This window comes from Chanos chanos, chromosome 4 (assembly GCF_902362185.1).
Source record: "Chanos chanos chromosome 4, fChaCha1.1, whole genome shotgun sequence".
Classification (NCBI taxonomy): Eukaryota; Metazoa; Chordata; class Actinopteri; order Gonorynchiformes; family Chanidae; genus Chanos; species Chanos chanos.
Genome location: NC_044498.1, coordinates 33,279,090 through 33,293,035, shown reverse-complemented (window position 1 = coordinate 33,293,035; position 13,946 = coordinate 33,279,090). Strand labels below are relative to the sequence as shown.

At 42.0% G+C, this 13,946-nt stretch overlaps 1 protein-coding gene across 1 annotated transcript in view; it reads left to right on the top strand.

Annotated features, from left to right (window-relative positions):
- The window catches only part of dst (dystonin), a 116,231-nt gene that overhangs the window by 78,307 nt on the left and 23,978 nt on the right, over positions 1-13,946 (top strand). Inside the window, exons 50-62 of the mRNA XM_030770487.1 lie at positions 308-434; positions 610-654; positions 905-1,140; positions 1,317-1,446; positions 1,662-1,861; positions 2,063-2,558; positions 2,995-4,463; positions 11,713-11,874; positions 12,044-12,214; positions 12,404-12,570; positions 12,975-13,134; positions 13,329-13,655; positions 13,803-13,887. Of these exons, the coding sequence (XP_030626347.1) occupies positions 308-434; positions 610-654; positions 905-1,140; positions 1,317-1,446; positions 1,662-1,861; positions 2,063-2,558; positions 2,995-4,463; positions 11,713-11,874; positions 12,044-12,214; positions 12,404-12,570; positions 12,975-13,134; positions 13,329-13,655; positions 13,803-13,887 (3,775 nt within the window). The remainder of the gene's footprint in view (positions 1-307; positions 435-609; positions 655-904; positions 1,141-1,316; positions 1,447-1,661; positions 1,862-2,062; positions 2,559-2,994; positions 4,464-11,712; positions 11,875-12,043; positions 12,215-12,403; positions 12,571-12,974; positions 13,135-13,328; positions 13,656-13,802; positions 13,888-13,946) is intronic.

The following is a 13,946-nucleotide window of genomic DNA, read 5'->3' as shown; positions in this document are numbered from 1 at the left end:
ATTGCACTGAACCATAAAGAAATGGGTCCTATATCATAAAGAAAACATTAAAAGTACATTTGTGAATGTGCTGAAATATAATGTAGAAAAGTATTATTCATTTCATTCAAAGGTGACTCATATTACTGAGTTCACTTTTCATCATGTGCGTGGTTACAAACAGTTTTTCTCAATTTGGTTTGTTTATTCACTCATAGTAACTCATGCTGGCAAGTAATACACTTTATCTGTTGGTATTTAAATTGCAGACACATTTTTGGCATTTTTTGTGTAAACTCTTTTATGAGTCTGATTACTCTTCCTCCAGAGCTTGCTGGAAGAATGGGTATCCAAGGCCTCTGCGGTCCAAGATATAAATAGCAAAGGATCTGCTCTTTGTAGCCTAATCAGTGTTTTGACATCTCCAGCCAAGGCCAAGTTACATCACAGATCAGGTATTACCGGTGTGAATTTTTAATAATGCTAATAGGCTCACTCCCTCGAAACCTCATCCAGTGTATGACCTAATTTACCATGATCACACCTAGCCTTTTTTTTATTAATTAATCATTGATTTATCATATCAAGCACATTAAATAGCACTTCTCCTTTTTTCCTCCCTTTTTTTAGGATCTGCTGTAACAAATGGGTCTAATTCTTACCTTACAAACAAAGGTAAATGTTCACACTTTGTTAGAAAACATGTTACATTCAGATTGTTTGACCTATACATATTTTTTCAACCACTTATCAGTACAAAGTAGTAAATTTAGTGATTTGAGAGCCAAGGATTTAGTTAAGGCCTTTTGCTTAAATGTAAACCATAAGCCAACATAGGGTTTGTTTGTCAGCTGTCTGCAGCAAACTATGCATTGTTGAAATTAAGACGTTGACACGATTTTGTCTGGTCTTAAACCGCCCACAGAGCTACTGCTTGTACAACAGAACATGTCATACATCAGCGAGGGCTATGACAGTCTGGGGGAGCTACTACGAGCCAGGGTCTCAGAACTAAATAGTCTGCTGGCAAAAGTGCAAGGGGCCAGACAGGAGGCTGTTGCCATGTTGGAGTGGCTGGAGGGTATGAAGAAAACAGCGTCTTCATGGAGCCCTGGGCAGGCTGGGAACGAATCAGTAAAAACACAAATAGAACAACAGAAGGTAGTCTCAATACAAACATTTAGTTTATGTGCACACTAACCCCTCTTGCAATCAGAAATATTCCCCTACTCACCCACAAACATGTTAGCTCTCACATATTCATTAATGTCCACTCTATGTTATGAAATAATCTCATTAAAGCCTATGACATCCTTGAAATATGTATGTTACCTCAGGTTTTTGAAGACAGCATGAAACAAAAGCAAGAGGAGATAAAGCAGCTGAGAGAGAAGTTGCTCCACCTGATCGAGGAACACCCTGATTCACCCGAAGCAGCAAAGTGGAAGCACATGCTAGCTCAGATTGGTATGTATTGGCAGTCTCCAAAAACATTTATCTCTGTGAATACAGTAAAGATTCCCAGATGCAAATCCAGACATTTACTCTCTTATCTTGAGGTGCAAATGCGTATCTCTTTGGTTTGAGAGACAGGCCTCCTCCCCACACATAGATCCATTTCTGTGTCGATTTTGAAAGTTCATAGATAAAGTATGTCATGTTTTACTATGTTGAATGTTCAGACTCTGGCTGGAAGGAGGTCAGGGGCTCAGTGGAGGACAGGAAACACCACTTGGAAGAGTCGTCCCGGATGCTGGAAGTCTTCCAGACAGTGGAGCCACAGCTCTCCCAGTGGCTTCAGGAGAAAGAACTAATGATGAGTGTATTGGGGCCCCTGTCCATGGATCCCAACATGCTGAACACACAGAAGCAGCAAGTCCAGGTACTGGGAATAATGTCAGTGACAATTTGGGATACTTCAGCAGTTTTAAAATGGAAAAACTCTTAAGACGGTCTCTGAGTTTTGAGAAAATTTGTTCAAGAAACTTAGTAAAAAAATCAAATAACATTGTTCAAATATAAGAACATCATGTCATCCAGTTGCGCCTATGGCATTATGTTTTCCCCTTTGTTCATCCCACAGATTCTACTTAAGGAATTTGACAGTCGAAAGCCTCAACTAGAGCAGCTGACTGAAGCCACAATGGCAATCACCAGTACAACTGGGAAGGAAGACTCTGCAGGAGCGAAGGTGTCTGAGCTGCTTAATAGCATCACTCAGAAGTGGCTGTCTCTCACAGACCAGCTTTCCCAGCGGGACAACATTATAGATCAAGCTGTGGGTAAAACCTCACGGTTTCAGGAGCTTCTGCGCAATCTCTGTGAGACTGCAGCCACCCTAGAGAATCAGCTGAACAGCCAGCAGGCCCTCAGCACCCAGCCTGATGCTGTCAAGAGGCAGTTGGAGGCCACAAATGCCATCCTGGCTCAGCTGCGAGAGGAGAGAAAGAGGCTGAAGGAGGCAGAAGGCCTGTGTTCGGAGCTCTCAGCTCTGGTGACAGAAGAGTACCTCAGGGCGGACCTGACCAAACAGCTTGAGGGCGTTGTAAAACCCTTCAAACAGCTGGAAGACAAGACAGGTTTGTGGTCACCTCAATTCACCTGCTTAAGAAACAGGTTCAGAGTTCAGCTTTATGTGATTTCACATTGTGCTGGCCAAAAATCCTGATTTAAACAAGTATATGAAATTATTTAGATTTACAGCATTGGAGTCTTGCCATTTAATTCAGGCTAAAGTCATTTGTTTGAAAGACAGTTAATTTCTCTGCCAAAATGAGACCTTACACTCCATTATTAACTGTCTCGTGGTTATGACTATGATTTTTCTGTCACAAATCAAAGGCAAACAATATATTTTCCTCTTAAGCTCATATCGTATGTGATAAATCTGTTATTTGACAAATGATTTCATTGTGCAGTAAAAGAGCTGATTCAAAATAGAAGGTAGCTGTGCATCGTTTGAGTACAAAAGTAAACTAATTTTTGTCTCTAAAATTACAATCTTGGGTCCATCAGAAAAGCGAATGCAGCAGCTCAACTCAGCCTTTGCCAGCTCACAGCAATTCCATCAGATGTCTAAAGACTTCCAGAGCTTGCTTGACCAAAAGCTTCAGGAGCAGTCTGGGCCTCAGCCCATCTCAGCCAATGTGGAAACCCTTAGACAGAGCCTCAAGGACCACAGTGTTACCCAAAAAGCCCTTAGTGAACAAGAGGAGCCCTACAACACCATCATGAGAGAAGGAGAGGCTCTACTACAGACCATAGATGGGGCAGAGAAAATGGCCCTTCAGGGTCAGCTTTCAGCTCTTAAATCGAAATGGGAGGATGTGAAGAGGGATTCAACAGAGCGCGGTGAGAAGCTACAGGGAGCCATGCAGAGGGCCCAGAAATACAGGGAGCATGCTGAGAACCTAAGCACTTGGCTCCAAGAGTGTGAGGCCAGACAGACTAGTGTAAAACTTAGTGTTGATCCTGTAGAGCTAGAGAGCTCAATTTCTCAAGTGAAGGCCATCCAGAAAGATGCTGAAAAGCACAGGGGGCAGGTGGTACTGCTGAATTCAGCTGCCGAGAGCCTCCTGGAAGTTGCCACTGCTGATGCAGCGACCATTAGAGAGGAAAAGACAGCTATTGGAAAGAACATGGATACATTGTTTGAAGGTTTGCAGCTCAGAAAGGAATCTCTTGAGAAGATCTCACAGAGACTGAAAGAGTTCAGTGACATGCATAAGGAGGCCAAAGCACAGATAGAAGGGACTAAAAAGCAGCTAGAGGCCCATTCTGGTCTGGGTGTCCAAGGTTACAGCAACAAGAATCTCACCAACATGAAGGCCCAGCAGAAGAGCCTTGCAGGAATCCAGACACAGGTGGAACACTTGAAAAGTCTTGCTCAGAACCTGGTGGTGGATGTACCTGAGGCAGAAGGGGTGACAGATCTACTACTTCAAGCAGACAGCCTGGAGAAAGATCACTTCTCCATTAGCAAGGATGTAGAAGAGCTCTGCACCACCCTGGAGAGCAAACTGCAGGGCATTGGACAGTTCCAGAACAGTATTCGGGAGATGTTCGCCAGCTTTGCTGACCTGGACGATGAATTGGACAACATGAGTCCAGTGGGCAGAGACCTACATACTCTGCGTGATCAGCTTGGCAACATCACAGGCTTTTTGGCGAAACTCCAGGAGCTGATGACCAACACAGACAATGCCAGAGACAGCTGCAAGAAGATGCTGGAAACAGAGGCTTCACCAGACCTGACAGGCCTAAAGCGTGATCTGGAGGCTCTGAGTAAACAGTGTGGCAAGCTAATGGATAGGGCAAATAGTAGGAAGGAACAGGTTAAGAATACTCTCAGTAATTTGGAAGAACTTTACAGCAAGCTTCAGGAGTTCACACAGAAGCTGAACAGGGCAGAGGGACAAGAGGAGTCCCAAGGTCCTGTTGGCATGGAAATGGATGTTATCAACCAGCAGCTAGAGGCTTTTAAGGTAAGAAAAATATGTGGTTTGTGTTCTTCTCCTCATCCTAAACTGTAAATTTTGTCTGGAAATGTGGTCTCAACTTTACCTGAGATACTGAGAAAATGTGGAAACAAAATTTTTAACACATGTTCTCATGTATACAAAGCAGTGTTTGTTATGTTGTGTTGTTTCCCAATGGAATTATCTTTAAAAGACATGAATAAGAAATATGGTATGGTCCTGAAGTGATTATGTTGAGGTTTTGACATTTTACGTACAAATTCTAAATCAGTAGGAAAACCCAAGTGTTTTTCAATACAAATACAATGCAATAGGGAGGATAATCTTTTTTTTAACTCTATTATCTGTTTTAACTGTAAATGTCAGAGTTATGGCTCAAATTATTGTCTTGGTGTTTTTCCTGCTGTGGGTTAAAAAGCATAGAAGCTACTGTCATACTAAATATATTCATTAAGGGAATTCATGTCAGGGAGTGATTCAGTAAAAAAAAAAAAAACAGTGGCATTTCTCCAGCACGGTGTAGTGAGTTGTCATTGGAATGGTTTTACTACTTTGACACTGTGTGTGTAAGTAGAAGATTAGGGATATTTGCCTGGCCTGTTATCCACGTTAGTGACTATCATCTGGGGAATTACTGGTTCAGTGTGTCAGTGAGCATCTGGTGGTAACAAAAAAGCCCCGGTCCATGAACTATTGTTGTGGTTGAGCAGTAAGCCAGCTGGGAGCCAGCAGGGTTTCATGTGTTTCCCTGACCCACTGAAAGGCAGAAGGGCTTGACTCCTGCTCTCTCCTCTGCTGAGGAGACCTTGGACATGCCAGTCGATTCACCTCAGAAAAGCACACTGAAGAAACATTTTCACTTCTTTATTAGCCCACCTGCCGGTTCACTAGCTCTGTCAGTATCTAGCCCCTCTTATCCACTGAATATCCCCTTTTGGACCAGTGCCCTGAGTGGAAACAATAAGAACAAGCTATGCTTAAAACCAACAAACTAATCATCAGAATTTTAATGCTGCTATCTCTTCTCACTAATGTAGTTTACCATATCATTTATAGAGGTGAAAAATTAACTTTTTGTGTAAGTGTGTTGTTCACTATGTTCCAAAATGCTGTGACTTGAAGAATTTAACTAATGTGAGTCATCACTCATGTAAGCACATATGCAACTGTTAGGAAACCTGGTTCTCGGAGCCTGGCTGGAACTTGTAGATTTTTGGCACTTTCAGTTGCCATATTTCACACAGCGTCTTTAAACATCAAAAGTGGTGAATATGCTGCTGCTGTTATAGGAATTTCTGGACTGTACAGACAGTCAACAAAAGAGTAAAGGGGATTTAACCCCATCCCCCACCCTTGAGAAGCCCAGCACATATCAATACAAGAATGAATACAGCTGCTTTACCCTCAGCCATCTCTGTATATACCAGGGCTAAAACAGTCTGACATCATTTGTCTTGATCCATGATGTTTTTCTCTTTTTCTTTTTTCTTTTTTCTTTTTTTTTTCATATTCAGTGGTGCAATGAACCATTTGAGAAAGAAATGCATGTACAACAGATTAAGTTAAGACTTCAGTAAAACATCAGTAGAAAGATATGAAATTTTATGATATACTCTCACATTCTTATTGTTGGCCAAACAGTTTTGCTATTTGCTGTATCAATTCTGGATAAAACATGGATAGCCATTATAAAGACTTACAGTGGGATATATGAAATGCATTAAAAGCTCTTAAATGCCTTCAGAGAAAAGAGAGGCTTAGCCTATATTTGAATGTAGAGTAGTAACATGGTTGTTTATATTAAAATGTGTTTGTACAAGGGGGGAAAAAGAGGAAAACTGAAACATTTTCTATATAAGCCAAAAATATAGGGCACTTATAGATTAAATAGTATTTTAGAATGCTGTGACTGTGTGTCTTTTTTAGAGTGCTACTGTGGCATTGAATGGCATCAGCTGCTCCAGAGCAGAGGACCTCATGCTGGTCATAGTCCTCTCTTTTGTGCTGTCTCTTTTGGTCTTTGGGAGTGTCCATGTCCCCTCCTCAGCTGCCAGTGGAAAATGATCATTGTTCTCAATGATGGCACCATTTAGCTCTAGAAAATTACCTCAATCACTGTTATGCAGAGAGTTGTCTGTTCATGGGGAATTATGCGCTCGGGTGGCAATCTGCTTTCACCTGTCTAGATCATCTATAGAGAAGTGACTGAGAGTTTGTATCTATATCTCTTGAATATTCCCTTAGTTCTGTAGAATTTTTGAGCAGGGCCCATAACTCTGCCCTTTCTAATTACATTTTATGGTTTCATTGTTTACCCATTTGGTCAATATTTGACTGAACTCAATCCATTCATGGACCATCTTTGAAGTCAGATTATGCCCCCCCCCCCTTTTTTTATGAAAAGTGGTTTGGGATTGTATGGTTGATAAATGTGCTCTATAGTATACTGTGTGAACACATGGCATAGGTGTGTGGGTGTAGAATGTCTGGCTTATATCCTTTTTTTTTTTTTTCGCTCTCTTCCTATGGTCAGACATGACCTCAATGTCTTACATGAACCCGAAACAAATTTCTCTCCTCTGAATCATAGATGGTCCTAACCCTGAAGCCGGTGAGTGGAATAGTTGCTTTTGTGAAGACCACATAGTTAGGCTTAGTCACCACCCTGACTCTGAATTCCCTCAGAGGAAACATGAGACCCCACTCTTAGAGTACTGAGACTGGTGGAACATTGTTGTGGTATGATGGAGTTGTTATTACATCTTGATCACATTGCAGCTTTTTTTTCCCTTTAATGTTTTTTTTTTTACACAAATGACCTTAATCCATACTGTGACATGCAACCTAGAGAGGATTTTGTTTGAAATTGTTTGCCGGGAAAACCCTTCCTCAGTAATAGCTGCATGTTACATTGGTTTGGCCCATTGTTTGTGTGAGAGATGAGAGATTCTGTTGACAGAGGGTTTTCTTTCACATTAGACAATAGACCAGGCCTGTTCCACCACTTTAAAACTCATTGTTTCCAAATAGCCCTGACTGAATTTTGTAATATCAGTTACAAGTGGAATTTTTGAAGGTGCATTTGTTGCTTTTAGATGGAGAGAAAAGTAGACAGCAAAAACACACACAAAAAAATTATGTAACAAATAACTGAATGTATTACTGTTAGGATCAGTTGATTTTTTTTGTCAACTCCCTTTTTTTAAAAATTGTGAGTCTCATAAAATGTCCAAGTTAATGAAGCAGAATTTGATTGATAAACATTTGAGTTCATTTGAAGGGACATGAAGGACTGTGCTTTTGGAAGGAAAATGTAACTGAAATTTCAGCCTGTCTTACTCCAGTGTTTGGATTATGTTAAAAAGTATGCTGAATTCAGGTACAGAATATCCTTCCTCTCTATCGGCCAGATTTACTGAAACACTTACTCATCATTGTCAAGCTCACTTTTCTGTCCTTACTAACATTAGATGACAAAAAACAATGACCAAGCTTCTTGACGTTATCCCTCTACTCTGGTACAGTTAGGAAGAGAAATCAAATTACATTCCTCTTATTATCTAGCCGTTGCTTTGTGCCTCTCTTGCCTTGGCTACTGTCCATTTGAAAAGTCTTGTCATGGACTCGGTGGTGTTAGATTACCTGAGACCACTTCCTCCTTCAGCATTCCACAGTAATTAAGAGTGTCTGTAGTCTCCTCACTCAACTCACCTCACAGAACAACAGAGACAGTGAGAGAGAGGGAGAGAGAGTGAGTAGAAGAGAGACAGAGAGAGAGAACACAAGGGAGGGGGAGAAAGAGAAAGAGAGAGAGAGGGAGAGAGAGAGATAGAGAGAATAAGTATCTATTTCTACCCAGTGTGATTTCATCTGTGATGGAGCTGTTGGCTTTTACTTTTTTGTGGAAAAAAAAGCAGTGCGTAGTCTTCCCCTCCCTGGCTGGAGGAGGAGGAGGAGTAACAGTGCCGGAGCACTCAGAGGATGACTAAGAACTTAAGTCAGATGGGCCACGGAGACAGAAGGGGAGAATTAGAAAAGGGTCAAGCATCCACCAATCAACATGTGCCGGAGTACAAATGGAGCTATGGCAGATGTTGCCTGAATAATGAGTTGGAGGCGGGGCTTTAAGCCCACTGCCAGAAGGGTGTCTGTCATTGCTGGCTGGACCATGAGAGAGGCAGGAGTAGCTTTTTTGTTTACCCTGGAGCCCCTGGCTTTGTTTTTAAATATCGATGGATTTGTATCCGGATGTGCTACCTTGCACTGAAGATACCCTAGTGGATAAGAGTTCCAGAGCACACAGGAGATTTTAAGAATTCAAGCACTTTCGTTTGAAGTCTCTTATGGAGTATATGACTTTGGAAACAAGACACAATGAGCAAGTGCTCACAATGAGAAAAGACTGACACGAGTAGGGATGTATACATGGAAGTGGTGTTCAATGAAAGAAGTTGGATGGAAGGATAATCTTTATTTAGAAGCACCAGGACGCTGAGAAAATCACCAGTTTGCCAAGTTAATGTGTAAAATCCACAAATGATTTTTGATGTTTTGGGTTACGTTTTTTCTGAGGTCTTAATTTTTTTTCTACTGAGAATAGTATTTTTATAAATTTTATTTCTACTTGTATTGTTAAACAGAATTTTCAGAGCAAGAGTAACTGTTGTATTTATTTATTTTTTTATTGTTTAACAAAAGAATGTATTATAACATGCACTGTAATCTTAGTATAAGAGAAAATTGTGAACATTAATGCATCAGTATATGCACCTTAGACTTTTTGCCTGTGTCTTCTCGCTCGTGTATCGAAAAATTATTGCACTGAAAACTTTTACCTCATTTCTGATTCCTACACGTTGAAGTCTGAAGTTGTTATTATTATGGGAAAACCTCTGAGCAGACCAGACTGCCTCCGTCAAAACCCCTCCTGCATAGGGAAAGGAGAAGAAGAGGACCTGAACATTGATGACTGTTATGTTCCCCAGAGATCCATTTATGACACAGTCAGACTCAATGAACAAATTGACTCAGGTTCAAAAGGAAGCTTGGCCTCCAGGCACTTCATTGGTACACTACCATATGCCCACAGAACCCTGGATATGGCCAGTCTCTGTGGGAATGGGGTTCTGGCTTCCTCCAGTGCCTTTGAGCTGCGGAGCAGGGAGGCAGCCCGCCTGGATGAGAGAGTGGTCTTCGATGGGCTGAAACTCAGCGGTGACATCATCAGAGGAACTGGCACCATGCTGTGTAAAGCACGTCTTCAGGGGGAGAAGAAGGAACCCCCCCAGCACAGACGTTCCTGGAGGACCTTTGCCCCAGCCAACCTCAGCGAGTATGGCAGCTGCAGCGGCACCCTGTGCGCTGAGGGTGCAGATCAACGTGGTTTGGCTCGGGGTGGGAAAGGGCGAAGTGTCACTAACTCTCTTACCTCAGAGGAAGACTCAGGCTTGTGCAGCCCTACGGCAGAGAGAGAACGACGGAGCCAGCGAGCGCAGAGGAGACCTGCCCCTGGTACCAGGAGCTTGTCCTCCACAGAGGCCATGCATGTGTCAGGTGAGCTGAGACCGGGACGGTCCCTCAGCTCTGGCCCAGAAGAATTCCCTTTCTCACCTGTGAGAGACTCAATGCCCGCTGCTTTGTATTCTGTGGATTTGCCAGTACAAGATGCCCGACAGCGGAACAGTACTCGTGTAAAGGACACTGATGAAACTGAGCAGACTGCTAACAATGTCCAGAGTGCTGACGTGAGAGTCAGGGTGCCATCAGGGCCATCTAACAGTGTACGAAACTCTACCTATGACAGACGTTCCAGGACATTCTCAGGATATGAAGAATTGCCCACTGCAGAGCTACTGGAAGATTCATCATCACAGGAAGAGTGCGAGTTAGTCAGCGTGGTAGTGACGCAGCCACAGACACACTTTCACCAAGACAACCCTCCTGAGCGAAAGGTCATTAAAGATGAAAAGTCGTATGAAATCGAGCAAAGAGAGGCAGAACGCAAAATGGCTGACTTAGAGGAGTTCTTGTTGTTGGTGGAGAAGGAAGCCTGTTTGGCCAATGGAATTAAGCAGACATTTAAACACTTGGAAGATGAAGAGATAGAGAGCTTGTTAATAACCATAGCCTCTTGTCAACAAACAGGTCTCATGGCTCACCCCTCCCACCAGGTACCTCAAAATAGCTTCCTCTAAGCAATGACCCAAATTAGCATTTTTTTGACAAATGTGGCATCTATCATTAGCATTTCCAGGGAGTCTGGCTTGTGAATGTCCCTTTAGATTTGATTACGAACTGACTGAATTAAGTTTGATGTGGATAGGCCTGTCGCTTAGGGTGTGTATGTGTGTGTGTGTGTCTTTTTTGTGATCCTGCACAGCTGTGCTTTAACTGATTGCAATAATCCTTCTAGAAACTTCTGTGATAGGGTGTATACTTACACATAATATATGCACTCAGAGGATATAAATAATTATATATGGTATTATAAGCTCTACTTTGTCAGTTTTAGTCAATATTTTGTGGGCCTTTGTCAAGATTGTCTCGGAATTCTGGAAAGGGAAAAAAGTATTCTGTTTCACAGAGCTAAGAATAGCTGATCTTTCAAATACATTTTTTTTCAAATGGTGAAGGGGAAAATGGATGATGTAGAATCATTGGATTCAGCTTTCACATTTCTTAAAACAACTTATTGGCATATCATTGCAAGACAAGAACATGGCTTGACAAAATTTTTGTTCAGTGAAATCTTGTGCTGGAGAAACTTGACACTTGAGACATTGACTGCATGGAATTGCCTTGGCCCTGAAAGTACATCTACATTGCATTATTCAGTGATTAAAAAAGGAGTACCACATTCTTCCAAGTCTGGTGTTTAGTCCAGTGATGAGCTCGCTTTGTGGTCTCAGTTGTACTTTCTAGACTGCTAAAATTAGTCACAGTTTAGTCAATGGTTTAGTGATCTATGACAGTGATTCTCAACTCCAGCCCTGGGGGCCCACTGTCCTGCACGTCTTTGTTTTAACTCTTCATTATCACAGTTAATTGAGCTAATCAAGGGCTTGATGATTAACTGATCAGTGGACTCAGATGTGTCAGTCCTGAGTTAAAACAAAGATGTGCAGGACAGTGGTCCCCCAGGACTGGAGATGAGAGTCACTGATCTATAGAATCATTCAAGTTATCAAACATCACAGAGATTGCATCAGTGCTTCCATAGAAAACTTATCATCCCTGTTTCTTTCACTGACTGTAGCTCTTCCAAAAAGAAGTCACAGAGTCATTACAGACCCCATTACAAGAGCTCAACTGCCTAGGCCAAGGACTGATTCAAAATGCTGCTAAAGGCACCAACACTAAGAGCCTTGAACGTGATCTGGAAGAAGTCAACACACGGTGGAACACCCTCAACAAAAAGGTTGGAAACACAATGAAGTATTTGGTCACTTTGAGAAATAGACAAATTATTACATTTTACCTAGTTTTGCCTTTCAGTCTTTTTCCCTCCTCTCTCCCTCTCTCATGACAAATCTGGCTTGATTTTACACAACACTCTGTAATTGGCTTCGGTGTGTATGAATCCTCAGATTGCAGAACGTTCTGCACAGCTCCACGAGGCCCTTCTTCATTGTGGTAGGTTCCAGGATGCACTGGAGTCCCTGCTCAGCTGGCTAACTGACACAGAAGAGTTAGTGGCCAATCAGAAGCTACCCTCAGCTGAGTTCAAAGTGGTCAAGGCACAAATACAGGAGCAAAAAGTAGGGATACTTAACTTGTCCATTTCTGGCAGTCCTATTACATAAATATTTTTGTTATAATTGAGAATATTTTGACACTTTCTGAGATTAAAATAGTAATCTTTACATATCCTATACTAATTCAAAGTTCGTGTGTGTCCTGTATAATTTTTTTAAACCATTTTATTTCCTTATGTTTGTGTTGGACAGCTTTTGCAAAGGTTGTTGGATGACCGCAGGCCCACAGTTGAGTTGATTAAAAAGGAAGGAGGAAAGGTGGCGGAGCTGGCTGAGTCTTTGGATAAGGAGAAGATTGTGAGAGAAATTGAGTGCCTTGGGCAGAGGTGGGACAGTCTGCTAAAGAAAGCTGAGAACAGGTACTGTTATAACTTTAAATCTGTCAAGGTTTTGTTCGTAAACTTCAGGAAATGAAGAAACGAACTGTCCTGAAAATGTGTGAATACAGATGGGAATATTTGGCTGACTACTACAGTTGACTGTAGTACTCCAATTTGAATAATATTGCACAGATTTAAAGGAATGACACTGTGTTAGACCTCCTTTTACCTTCAAATAAATTGCATCATTTGCCAGTAGAAAGGGGATATGGCTTGTTGATGAGTCTATTGATAATTGGTGTACGTCAGTAAAGGGTCAGACAGCGGTAACTATCATTTGGATTAATAGAATTGTCTAGGCAGTGAAATTAAAGAAAGGTTTAGTTTACCTACACTGAAGTGGTTATCTCTCTGCTTCTGCCTTGTCCTTGGGTACCTCGTAGACATAAGCAGTTGGAGAGTATTCTGGTGGTAGCTCAGCAATTTCATGAGACTTTGGAGCCCCTCACTGAGTGGCTCAGTGCTACAGAGAAACGTCTGACCAACTCAGAGCCTATCGGCACCCAGACATCGAAGCTGGAGGAGCAGATCTCCCAGCATAAGGTAAGGAGTAAACTCAGCCTTAACCCTATGTTTGTGTCACTTATGTTACATCCTTTTGTAGTCCTTTATGTTGCATTTTTGGTCACCTTTTAGTTACTTTTGTTGTTGGTCATTTGTTCTTTTTATTTTTGTGTCTTATGTTTTATGTTTCCGTTCTTATGTTTTATGTTGTGCTGTAAACGCCTTGTAATCAGGCCTTAGAGGAGGAGATTATGGCGCACAGTAAGAACTTGTGCCAGGCCATGAGTCTGGGCCAAGTGCTCAGAACAGTCAGCTCTATGGATGATAAGGAGCTGGTTCAGGGCAAGCTGGACAGCACTCAGACCAGCTATATAGAGCTGCAGGAGAGGTGCAGGAGGAAAGCTGAGCTGCTTCACCAGGCCCTGGCTAATGCCCAGCTCTTTGGTGAGGATGAAGTGGCCCTCATGAACTGGCTCGATGATGTTCACGGCAAGCTAAGCGAAATCTCTGTCCAGGACTACACACCAGCTGTCCTCGCCAAGCAGCATGCAGAGCAACTGGTACTATAGCACTCGTCAGGCGCTCCATTTCCCTCTTTTATTTCTTTTTTGTCATTCAGCTTTTGTTCCACTTATTTTTGTAGACGTCTTGGTGTCATTATGATCATAATCTTGTCAGTGGCTTTAATTTTTTTTGTGGATATCTAGGCTCTTCAAGAGGATATTGAACTAAGGAGAGAGAATGTTGATCAAGCAATTCTGAATGGGCTAGAACTGCTGAAGCAAACCACAGGTGAGAAAGAAGCCAACGGTGTTTGTTAATAAAAATGAATCAGCTCTGACACTGTAGAA